Source organism: Tenrec ecaudatus, chromosome 1 (genome assembly GCF_050624435.1).
Source record: "Tenrec ecaudatus isolate mTenEca1 chromosome 1, mTenEca1.hap1, whole genome shotgun sequence".
Classification (NCBI taxonomy): domain Eukaryota; kingdom Metazoa; phylum Chordata; class Mammalia; order Afrosoricida; family Tenrecidae; genus Tenrec; species Tenrec ecaudatus.
Genome location: NC_134530.1, coordinates 91,898,743 through 91,911,726, shown reverse-complemented (window position 1 = coordinate 91,911,726; position 12,984 = coordinate 91,898,743). Strand labels below are relative to the sequence as shown.

Here is a 12,984-nt window from a genome sequence, read left to right as displayed (position 1 = left end):
AGAAGTGCATCTACAATGTTCCTTAGAGGCCAGGATGGCAAGGCTTGGTCTCACTTACTTTGGACCTACTGCCAGGAGAGAGCAGTCCCCACTGAAGGGCATCATGCTTAGTAAAGTAGAGGGGCGGTGAGGAAGAGGAAGGGCCTGGATGAGATGGATGGATCGCGCGGCTGCAACTACAGACTCAAGCACAAGAACAATGAAAGGATGGTGCAGGACCAGGCGGTGCTTCACTCTGTTGTCCAGGAGGTAGCGGTGAGGTGGAACGGACTCCATGGAACCTAACGACGACAACACTCAAGTGTGGCTTGGGGATGCAGCCCTGGGAGTCTGCACTTTTGCTCTCTCCATCTTCTCGGTTTCCCTTTGTCTTCGTGATCTCTCAATAGTAAGGCTCAATCCCTGGAGCGCTTCTCTTTCCTACCACACCGAGGCACTGCATGATGTGACTGTGTCCCACAATTTAAATATTATCCAACTACAGAAAGCTCTTCAATTTATATCTCCAAGTGGACCAAATCCCCACACACCAGACTTGTACGTCCAAGTGCTTATGAACAGTTCCCACTTGGATATTTTAAAAGAACCTCAAATCAAACTTTTATACAAGGTGACCCTTGATCCCTTGGCCCCTTAACAAGTATGTTCCCCCCAGCATTCATTATGCCAGTAAAAGGCAGTTCTGTCCATGGAGCTGCTCAGACCAAATACGATAGATTTTTTTCCGTATTCTTCTCTTACCCTCACACACATTGCTCTCATCCAATTAACCAGCAAATCCTGCTGGGCCTAATGGACCCTGCTAAACTGCTAACCAGCTCAACCGAAAGACTGGCGGCTAGAGAGAACCCACCCAGCAATCCCACAGGGCAAGTGCCTGGAGGTACACGTTTGTCAAGCCGACCACGGAGAAGCTTATAGGGGCAGGTCTTCTCTGTAACACACACCTCTCGGAACGGAGATCGACTGCACCCAACATGAATAACACTGGCAGTGGGTTTAAAGCAGTGGTCTAGTGGGTTATGAATGGAACTGTAAATGACAAGGTCAGTGGTGTGATCCCACCAGCTACTCTGCACGAGAAAGATGAAGCTTTCTGCTCTCACACAGATTGACAGCCTTGGAGACCCACACGAGGGAGTTCTACTCTGTCACTGTAAGTCAAAATCAACTTGATGGCAGTGAGTTGTTTGAGATAAAACAGACTGAACATCCAACCACTTCTCACCACCCACATTCACTGTTACCAAGTTACAATGCCATGGTCTCCCGGATTTTGTTTTGTGACATTAGTTGCGACTCCTTCAATTTTACAGTGCTTTCGTCATTTCTTCCCCTCTGGCTTCCATTTCCATTGACCCATCTTTGCTGTTCCTCATTTAGGAACTTCTTTTTGGGGGGGTGGGTGGAGGGGGGCAGTGCTGCCATTGGCTGTGTGGCTGAAGGCTCAGAGGAGCACGTTGCTAATGGGTACTGCTGTTCATTTTCTAAGACTGGCTATTGTTTGGCTGTCAGCTGATCTCCAGGAGCGAGTTCCAAGTGTGAAATGTGAATAGTCTGGGGGGTTCCACAAAGCTCTTGAAGACCAGTGAAGTCTGTTCTTTTCTAAGGATCGTACTGGCACTCAATCCAGGACCTTCTTATATGATCCCTTTCAGAGGAGTCAGCAGTGAGAGTTGGTCACCGTCTAGTTCTTTCTATCTGTGGTATATTAATTATTTCTTTCCCTCATTGATTTCCTTCCATTTTCATTGCTCTGGATGGAGAGACACCAAGAGCTGTATCTTAGATGGCTGCTCACAAGCTATTTCGACCGCAGCAGCTACGTGTCAACGCACAGTGCAAATCATCGTCATTGTGGACAAGGTTAAACCAATGAACTTAGCTGCCATCGGCTAGTGCCTCATCCTCAAGGTATCTGGCTATGGTTGCGTAACTTTACCTTCTCTTCTACACTCATTTACGTCAATATAGTTGCTGTACATATAAATATGCACGCAAAACTACCCTTTGCCAAAAAGTCTGGGTATGCCCGTGTGTGCCACCCCACAGTTGCTCCGTTTACATATCTATATACTCATTAATTATAGTTCATTGTTTCCATTATTGCAGAATTGTGTATGTAATAACCCTTACCATTATATTCCACCCAGGGACACAGCCTTTGCTTTGCTCCTTTCAGGCTGACCTCACTTTACTGTGCACTGTCTTTCCCGTCTCCCACGCTGATACAGGCAGATGATCCAGTTAGGGACTCTTTCCCTCCCACTCCCATCACTGGTAACTAACAAAGGATGTTTCTTTCCATGTTAAACTTTTCCTTGGTTTTTATAAGAGCAGTCTCATACATAAAAAAGAAAATACAATACTCTTGTGTGACGCACCTATTTCATTCAGCCTAAAATGCTATGGATTCACTTGTGCTGAGAGGCGTTTTGTGGATCAGTCTCGAAGGTTGTAGTATTCCATTGTGTGTATCTATCACTGCTTATTCATGCAGCTAATGATGGACACTAAGGCCGTTCCCATTTGTTGTTGTGAACAATAAAATGAAAACGATGGGTACACATCTATCTGTCATGACTCTATGTCTCTGAGATACACACATACCCAGTGGAGCTCTGGGGCCGTAGTGGGTTATGGGTGGGCTGCGAATTGACGTCAGCAGGCCCAAAGCACCAGTTACTCCCTGGAGAAAAGAGGACAGTTCTGCCCTGTCCTAGAGGGTCATTACGAGCCAGCATCGAATAGATGGCAATGAGGTTAGTAATCCATACCTCGTGGTAGAACTGGTGGATCATTTGTATCTCTATTTATACAGGAAAAGTCATCCCATGCTCCCCAGCGCGTTCACCATTTTACGACCGTACCCGCCCCACCGGAGGAGTCTAGTCTCCCCACATCCTCCTCAGTGCTCATGGTTCTCTTGTTGTTGCTGATTTCATCATTGCTGTTACTGGAGAGGGAAGACCACCCCTCTCTTTGAGCGTTGATGTGGGTCTCTCTAACACAAGAAAAATCTGCAGCACAAGGCCTCTTCAGAGTGTTGAAAAGCCAGCGGTTACTTTGAGGACTAAGGTGCATTTCACTCAGGTCAAGGTAATCTCAGTCAGCTCATATACATGTAAAAGTTAGACACCGAATAAGGAAGACACATGAAGAATGGATGCGTCTGGATTGTGCTGGAATACCGGAAGTCCAATGGACTGCCAAAAGGAAAAACAAATCTGTCTTGGAAGAAGTATGGTCGGAGTGCTTCTTAGAGGCAGGGATGGTGGACTGTCTCTAGCACTTTGGCCATGTGGTCGAGAGATCTGTCCACGGAGAAGGACATCAAGCTTGGTAAAGCAGGGGGGCAGCAAAAAAAAAAGGACAAGGAAGGCCCTTCAGTGAGATGGGCTGACAAAGGACTGGGCAGTGTTTGGTCCTATTGTGCCCAGCGCCGTGATGGCTCTGAACCAATAGATGGCACCCAACAATAATGCACACGAGGGAAGACCTTCAACAAGAGGGATTGACACAGGGTCGGCAAGGATGGGCTCAAACATAAGAACAACTGTGAGGTGGTGCAGGACCGAGAGGTCTTTTGTTCAGTCATACCTAGGCTCACTATGAGTCAGAACGGCTCCACAATACCTAACAACCACAACCACAGCAACCAAGGCTACTGAGGAGGAGCATCCTTTCCTCTGCGTCAGGCACCCGCAAGCATTCTTTGGTGAAGTGTCCGCTCACGTCCAATACTCATTTTAAAGTGGGATTGTCTTTTACTTGTTGAGGTGTTGACGGTTCCTGTTAGTATTGGAGCTTCATCACGAGTCAGTTTTAAGTGGGTGACAATTCTCCCCCTACCAGTCTGTAGGTTCTATTTCTCCTTTTTGGCAGACGTCTTTGATTTTTAAGGGTTCCTAATCATATCTTGTGCTGTTTGTGAACTTTTAGGTATGGTTAATGGATTATTTTGTCTCTTCGCCCCTAACAGAAACAACAGAGTGACCTATAAATGGAATGTGACCCCAATCAAGAATCTATCATCAGCCTTTAAAGAGATGAGAAAACTAATCACCAGCTCTATGTGGATATAAGCAAACGCTATGAAAGGAGGAAGACCCAGCTCCCGGATGTTTCCCCCTCCCCTCCCCAACTACCATGATCCGAATGCTACCTTGCAGGGCTGGATAAGGCAGAGGTTGTACACTGGTGCATATGGGCACTGGAGGCACAGGGAATCCAGGGTGGATGACACCTTCAGGACCAGGGGGTGAAGGGTGATGCTGGGAGAGTGGAGGGTGAGTGGGTTGAAAAGGGGGAACTGATTACAAGGATCACGGCAGAGAAGGGGGGGTAGGGAGACGCCGGATAGGGCAAGATATGACAAAATAATAATCTATAAATTATCAAGGGCTCATGAGGGAGGGGGTAGCAGGGAGGGAGGGGAAAAAAAGAGGACCTGATACAAAGGGTTTAAGTGGAGAGCAAATGCTTTGAAAATGATTGGGGCAAAGAATGTACAGATGCGCTTTATACAATTGATGTATGTATGTGTATGGATTGTGATAAGAGTTGTATGAGCCCCTAATAAAATGTTTAAAAAAAAAAAAAGAAAGGAGGAAGACAAAGTGAAAGGGAGTCTCACATGATCCAGTCTCAGGACATGCCATGTAGTCGTAGCAACCAAAACAGGCTGGCAGTGGCATATGACAGACACATGGAGGCTAACGGAAAATCGAGAAGTAAATCTGTGACGAGGGGGCAAAATTACTTAAAGGTGGAAGAGACAGTCTTTTTAACAAATGGTGGTGGCAAAACCAGATTGCTATATGTGGATATATGAACTCGGATCCATACCATTACTGAAAACCAGCAAGGTGGATTAAAGACTCATGTGAGCCCCAAGTATTAAATTCACGGAAGATGAAACAGCAACAACCTTGGCCACTCTCGAAATTATGGCAATAAAACCTCTACTGTGTGTTGTTAGGTGCCGTCAAGCTGGTTCTGACTCATGGCCACACCGCGTACAACAGAACCAAACACCGCGTGAACCGCACCAGCCTCACAGTTGCTACGTGTGAGCTCACTGGGGCAGCACGGTGCCGGTTCACCTCACTGTGGGCCTTCCTCCTTATCGTTACCCCTCCACTCTACCAAGCATTCTTGGCACAGAGGAGTGAGCGCATACAAAAACACCAATGCATGCTTAGTTTTAAAGTATAAAAATTAATATAAAAGTAACAAACAATCCACTATTGTATCATTTAAAAGTACTAACTATAGATATTTATGTGTGGTTCCTTCTGGATCTTATACAAATATATATACATCCATAATTCACTTATCTTTTTGATATCCCTCAAGGTAAACCAAACTTTAATTATTTCAGCGATATCGTGTACTTCTGGGACACAATTAAATTGGATCTGATAGGAAGCTTGTTGCGTCAGCCTTTAGGGTTCAGGCCCAGCAACAGGTCTTACATGTATAAAGGAAACGGGTAAACTTCTGAACCTGGGAACCAGAGGCTTGCTTAAGCTCCAGCTCGGCCTCCGCAGATCTTTCAGAATTCATCTTCTGTGCCCATTCCATGCCCTTCCCGGCTAGCTACAGTTATTCTCAAAAAAGTTCTCATTGAGTTTCCTTTCTACTCCTAAGCCCCGCTTATTTGAAAAGACCACTAAAAAGACTGCCTTCATCATATGAGATATTGGCCCAGATAGTTTGCCCAACAGATTGGCTAGCAGCTAATGTTTTATTAACTTTATGTGATAAAGAGCGTACATCTCTCTCTCTCTCTCTCTTTTTCAGGCCAACCTAATACAGAATCCCTGAAGTGTACACACAATTCCTAGTGACTAAAATTCCTCTTCTAGAATGGAACCCTAAAAGGAAATCATGTGGTAGATGTCTGATACTGGGAAATAGAGTTCTTCAGATTCAGGGATGAGCTCCTTCACCTCCTCAGCAATAAAGAAAAAGCTTAGGATCTTTTTCAGCCTCAGAGACATCTTGCTAAAGCCACTGGATTAAGATATTCTGAAGTATATTTTTTTTTCTTAAAAGGTGAAGTCTATCAGCCATCAGATTATATAACAAAATATGTGGGTGAGAAGGATGGACGGAGATTCTAAGGCAAGAAAACAGATACTCTGTCCCTTTGGAGGGACACATGCACAGGTGCCCTGTGAGTTACTGTATCAGCACATGTAACCGAGTTCTGACTAGACCAGGCGGTGAGTTCAGCCCCAATATCTAGCTGCATAGCATTACATTTACTAGACTGAAAGTCCCTTCAATCCCCTCAAAACAGTAAGCAATAATGGTAGAAAAGTTTTCCCAAAGAAACCTAAAACAAACAAAATCTTATTGATAGGAAAGATAAACAGAAAGCGATGCTACCTATTGCAAGTTCTCCACAGTCACGCTTAAGGAAACAAAGTAACATTCATAACACAGAGGTAATGGACTTGAGAGATATGCAAAGTACGAGGCATGGCTTGATATTTATATAGCTAGAGAATAGATATTCAACACATATCAGTTCCATTTTATCTTTTTTTCTTCTCTTTAGAAGGTTGGCTTTCCAGGAAGAAATACCCACTTTTAAGAATCTGGTTTTTCCCTTACAAGACTTAAAAACAAACAAACAACAAAAACAATCAACAGGTGAAAAATAAAACCCATTGCTGTTGAATCAATTCTGACCCACAAGGCCTTTATAGAGCAGTCGAACTGCCCCGTAGGCGTCTCAAAGTAACAAATCTTCATGGAAGCAGACTGCTGTGTTTTCCTGCCATGCTCTGTAGTAGGTTCAAGCCGGCGACTTTCTGGTTAGTCACTGAGTACCTACCCACTTTGCACCCAGATTTCCTTTAAGAAGCTCTCCATTTGTTCAATTTAAAAAGAGAGAGAAATATGGTTTTATTTGTTGGTTTTTCCAGAAAACCAATAAGTCGACGGCTGACCTGAATTTAAGTCCCGTCCTGGATTGAAGGCCCGGCTGTTAACAGTATTTGAAAGTCGATCACAACTGACCGTTCTGGACACGTTGGTGTTAAAGTTGCCATCAAATCTGAAACAATAGAAGAAGAAGAAGAAAAAAAAAATCACAAAGTTAGAAGAAGAAATTACTTATCAGCTATCCAATCTGGAGGAAAAAGGCAACAAAAACAATAGTTCATTGTTTTGTACAAAAAGGGACACATATGTAAACGATAATGATTTGAATTTAAAATAAGAAAAAAAATCACAGAGCAGTGTGGGAATACACAGCAGCTGCATTTAGAAGGCTTTTAGTAATCAAGTTCAAATTCTAAAGAGTGAAAATAAAACATCCTTAAGGCCATTTTCCCCTCAAAACACCTGAGTTAGGACCTATTGAGATCATATAGAAAATAGATCTGATAACATTCAGACTGGAATTGCAAAATTCCATATTGAATTTTGATGTTGTAGACTAGGCAGAAATACTTCTTTAAATTATCCCAGTGGAAACCAACAGGCAATGACAGCAATAACAAAATCGATGGTGGTGAGGACGAAGAAAGACTCAGGAGTCAAGGCCTGTCACTTACTCCCTATGTGACCCTGGGTTTTGTGCTACATCAAATAGCAACTTCTAACCATGTAATGAGAAACCATGACACCCCCACTTACTCATCAATACTAAGACTATCTTTAAGTGAATTTAACTCAGAAGTAACATATGTTCAAATCTTAAACTTCTAATGAACCTAAACAGGATTTCAGATCATAAATGTGATTCGAGAAGGTCCTCTGTGTTGGCTAAATAAACTCAACTTAAAATTACTTAAAAACAAAACATGTTGAGATGGAAACTTCAAGTGATAAGTGCCATTTATGAAACTCCATTCACAGAGGTAGAGGCGCGACAGCTGGAGGGGCACTCCTGAACATCACAGGCATTTGGTTATTCATGTCGACTCTGGTCATCTTTTGATCACATTTCTCAACGCAGAACAATGATCGAATGGATCCAGGTTGAGTGAGTAAGTGTGACAGGGTTTACATGGCAAATACAATAGGAGTCATTTTTTTAGATACACACTTTTGTTTAGATGCACATCCATCAGAGCAGGAGCAAATGTCTATTTTCCGAGACCTTCCGCCCAGCCTCTAACCCAGTGTGGAGCTACATCAACAACGACAACTGTGTCTCAGCGAAGACAGTTGTCTCTCTAGCATGGCTGCTCTTCCTTGGACCCGCTCCAGCTTGTCTAGACGAGGTGACTGCTGCCCCAAAGCCACAGATGGAGGAAGAGAGGAACGCAGCTGCGGCTGCTTGCGCGTGTGCCTGGGGTAAAGCAACGTCACTCCATCTCGTTGTCCCTCCTTTCAGCATCTGAACACCTGGGGAGCAAGAGCACCATCATCCTAGCAACTCGGGCTTGGTGTCTCAGTTACTCAAGCAAACGAAATGGAATGGTGGCATAGGTGCCCCTCACGCGATTGGATTTGCTCCTGGGAAGAACTGGAGCTCTGACGCTTGCGACTCTATGATCTACTGACCTGGTGACGTCTGCCATCACTGGAGCCCTGGTGGTGCCGTGGTTAAAGCGGCCGGCAGATTGAGCTCACCAGCTAGCTGCCCAATGGGAGAAGGAAGTAGCAGTCTACTTCCATACAGATCTACACCTTATAAACTCATGGGGACAGGTCGCTCTCTTCTAGGGGAGTTCCAGGGATCAGAATTGATTCAGCAGCCAATGGGTTGGGTTTCGTGCTCTCTTTAGGCCATCTGACTACAATGCTCTAGCTAGGGACATTAAGTCCTTCTCTAGACCAGAGGTTGACAAACTTTTTCTACCAAGGGCCAGATCCTAGCTATTTATGCTTTGTGGGCCACACACAGTGTGGTATTCGCAAAATCCGGTTCAAGTCCTCTTTCTTGCCTGAATTTACCCCCGTTGGTTCTCCCCATGATGACCAGCATGATTCTGTTTCTCACTTCTATCCCGGCCTCTTAGTGCTTCGCTTCTACCCTCTCTCTATTTTGTAATTAGGTTGGCACAACATTATTTACAGGAGATGTCTCTTAGACAGAACACTGACCAGGTTTTAGATTCTGTCTACAACAACAAAATACTTACCTATAACGTTTTCATTAATTGTCATTGGTCTAGCAAATTATCTTGGTTACTCTGCCTTCTCGTATACCAAATAAGGTATGTTAAATACGGATAGAATGGCAAAAGGTTTTGCAGTGGAGGCTCTATGACCTAAACCCATCGACCTCCCTCAGCATTTGAACTTGCAGTTTCTCCAAACCATGTCATGTACTTGAGGGTCACAGCTCCCCAGGAGGCACTGTAGGTTACACTTAGGGCCTGTATCTCGTTCAGGTCACATCTAGTATATTGTCAGGAATGTGAAGTTTTCCATAAATAGTTATTGGCTATCCACTGAATATTAAAGATATGGTACCCATTGAACAGCACAGACATACTCACTGAATAGAACTGATATGATCTGCATCGATGGAGGCAATGTCATCCAGGCAAAGCAGATTAGGTCAGTTTCAAAAGTCTGAGCTTCAGAGTGAAAACGTATCTGGGCTAGAGTTTAGATTTAATTACTTGAAGTTTTATGACCTTTGCATTTAACACATTGTCTAAGTCTCTGCTTTTCTTATCTTTGAGATGGAGATGATAAGAGCAGCGCCTGCATGAGGTTGTACTCATAATTAAATCAGAAAACAGCCCGCCATAACCTGGTGCGTTAAAAACAAATAAACAAACGTAATAAAAAATAGTACATGTCATCTGGCAGGTCAGAAAATGGAGACAGAGAGGGCAAATTACAAAAAGGAAGGTACAGAACGAACCAGCAAGTTGAGAACACTGACCTCTCTTTCTTAATGAATATGTTACACTGCCTCTTGAGTAATTAACAAATAGATCACCAGGGCCGTTATCCAACAGTTGATGGAGAAGCACACAATTGCCTCAAGGTAAAGGATCATTCTGAGAGGCTCTAGGGGAGCGGTTCCCAACCTGTGGGTCGTGACCGCTTTGGCGGTCGAGCGGCCCTTTCACAGGGGTCGCCTGATTCACAACAGGAGGAAAATGACAGTTCTGAGGTAGCAACGGGACATCATTTTATGGTTGGGGTCACCACCACACGAGGACCTGTATGAAAGGGTCTTCGCGGCTTTAGGAAGGGTGAGAAGCAGTGTTCTAGGGCTGCAAGGGAAATCCGGTTTCCACTGAAATCGCCTTAAGTGAGATTCTCATAGAAAGGGACAGAGACAGGACCCCATGGCCAATGATGAGGTCACAAAGGAAAGGGAAGAAGAGGTTAAAGGCAGCTCTTTTCTCTTTATTATAGCTCCCCTAGAGAGCTCACCCCGGGCCCAGCTGTGGAAGTGACAACTCTCTGCTGACCTGTTGTTATTTATGTCCAGCTGAGTCTTGAACCCCCATCCCCATTCATTCCTGAAACTGAGAGGCTCCTGGGAACCAATGGCAGAGAGAAGTTTGAGGAGAGAAGGAGGGGTGAAACATAGCTCTCTGTGCAGGGAAAAGGGCAGACTAAATGGGGCCATCTCCTGCTGGTTTCCTGTGCATCTCTCTTACTACCATTGAGTCCATGCTGACTCACAGCGACCCTAGAGGATGGGGTTGAACTGCCCCAGTGATTTCTTTCTCCTGTGGAGCAGCTGGAAGTTTCGAACCGCTGACCCTGGCACAGATGAGTAAATGCATATAAAACAGTGCATGAAAAAAGAGCTGAGACTAGGGTCTCAACAGAAAGCAAATGCTTAGAAAATGATGATGGCAACGTATGCACAAATAGGCTTGGTACAACTGATGTGTGGATTGTTCTAAGAGCGGTAAGAGTCCCCAATAAAATAATTTTTAAATAATAATGTAAAAACAGTGCATGCTCAGTTTTAAAGTATAAAAAATCAGTATGAAAGTGGTCAATCGTACACTGTTCTTTCACTTATGAACTAGAGTAATAAAACAAGAAAATCAAAACCCTCCAAAAAAGAGGAACGCAAAATCCATTCTTGTGAATGAGAATCTGCTGGGACTCGTGGTTTCCCGTGTCCCTGGTTAAAAAAAAAAAAGTCCAAGAACTAGAGACGGAAAGCAATTCCTCAGAGGAAACACAATGTCCAGGTACTGAATTCTGCACGGCACTTCTCATGTCGTGTAGTGAACGATGGGTGATGAATGGCCAGCAGCCACTATGTGAATGAGATCACCCGCGGGCAAAGCGCCACACGGACCCACAGTGCAGGCCAGCCTGGCGCGCGGTGCAGAAGGCATGCAGCCCGCCAGAGATTTCTCCCGAGTTCATTCTCGCTCGCTGGGCAACTGGCGGGTCAAACACATGGAGTGGTTTGAAATGAATCGATCCAGCTCTCAGAACTTTCTGGTATTTAGAGAATTCAGAGACACCACAGTCACTGTTTCTCCTTTTGTATCGTGCTATCTTTTACGAGGCAACAGTCTCACCCGAGTCTCAATGGCCAGACCTCATAGGTGGACCGACACTGCACTCACCAGCCAGGTTAATAGGACGTGCCTGACTGCCCACAGCACCGAACGAAGTCCCCGTGTCCACTCCAGGTGAGCCCACGAGGCGAGGGAGTTACAAGAACACACCCCCGGTGACCCCTCGCCACCCTTCACTCACACGCTGACACCTGCTTTTCTTTCCGGCCTCCAAGCACAGGGGTGACACTTGCTGACCCGTCTGTGTCACACTAGCCACCTCCAGGCCCTGGCACAAGGCAGGGGTGGCTTTCGGAAAGCAATTTATCAAAAAGCACGTGCTCTTCACCCCGATTCTGGCGGCTGTGAGGAACCTAAAGCTCACACTAAAGATGTTTTACAACAGCGTGTCAGTTACTTTTAGGGCTTGTCTAAAAGATCATTCTCTGAGAGGTCTGTTATTAGGGGCGGGTCATATCCATGTAATTTGAGGCTTGTGGAAAGGCCGGGACCTGGTAACATCCTAGATCCTCAGAGAAAATAAGTGGGCATCTGAAGCAAAGAGGTTTGGTTTGCTTGCTTCAGAGGAGTGCTTTAAAAGAGCTAGTTATGACAGGAAGGGGGAAAGTCTACCTCAGTCCCCTTTAGACCTTCTCTGTAAAAGAAAGAGCTTCTGGATTATTATAGCTGCTCTCTCTACTTATTTTCATAAGATAAAGCCAGTGCCTGAAATTCCATTTCAAGAGAAATAACTCCATCTCTCCAACCCCCTTACGTTTGGAGGGGAAAAAAACCACTTCCTTCTGGATTTACTTTCATGAACAACTGATCGAAACTGCGTCCCGAGGGAGAAAACAGAACTGGGACTCCCACTTTGATCTCTTCCCCATGGAGAAATTCACTCCCTGCCTGGCTTGCAAGATGTTCATTTGATTGACGTTTGCTCTGATGTGCAAACTGCTTTGAACTTCAGACATTTAATTCCCATCAGGCTGCAGTCATTTTTATTCTCCTTCAACAGGATTTCCAAGCAGGAGATCCGCAAATGTAGAAGATAAAATAAATTTGCAGAAGCTTTGAATCTTACATCAAAACTGTGTTCAAGTGAGCTCCAATTGGATTTCATTCAGCCTCGATTCACAGTGTAAATCAACTTGGCGGTGGAGTCTCAGCCCAGACAGAGAAAGATATAAAGGAGAGACGCACACATCAGTCGGGGTTGACTTCCAGAATCTCTTTCTTGGTCTTTGTTTAAATTTCCCAGGGAAGGTGACTTACCAGGCGAATTGCTCAGTACCCTGGGTTTTCCTCAAAATTTCCAGCAAAGCCTGCCCAATTTATCACATAGCTCACTGCAGCCGCACCCACGGGAGGGCTCCCAGCGTGGGGGTAGAATTTTGCAGCACACGTGGGCACATTCTCACGGCAGTAATTGAAAAGGCAAACCCCCAGGGAGCTCTCAGGAGAGCAAGGCTTACACCTTTGGCTGAGCTCACAAACACAGCCAAATACGGTGACAGAGAAG

At 44.9% G+C, this 12,984-nt stretch overlaps 1 protein-coding gene across 1 annotated transcript in view; it reads right to left on the bottom strand.

Annotated features, from left to right (window-relative positions):
- The window catches only part of CACHD1 (cache domain containing 1), a 243,549-nt gene that overhangs the window by 84,744 nt on the left and 145,821 nt on the right, over positions 1–12,984 (bottom strand). The window contains exon 4 of the mRNA XM_075557163.1: positions 6,963–7,069. Within this exon, the coding sequence (XP_075413278.1) occupies positions 6,963–7,069 (107 nt within the window). The remainder of the gene's footprint in view (positions 1–6,962; positions 7,070–12,984) is intronic.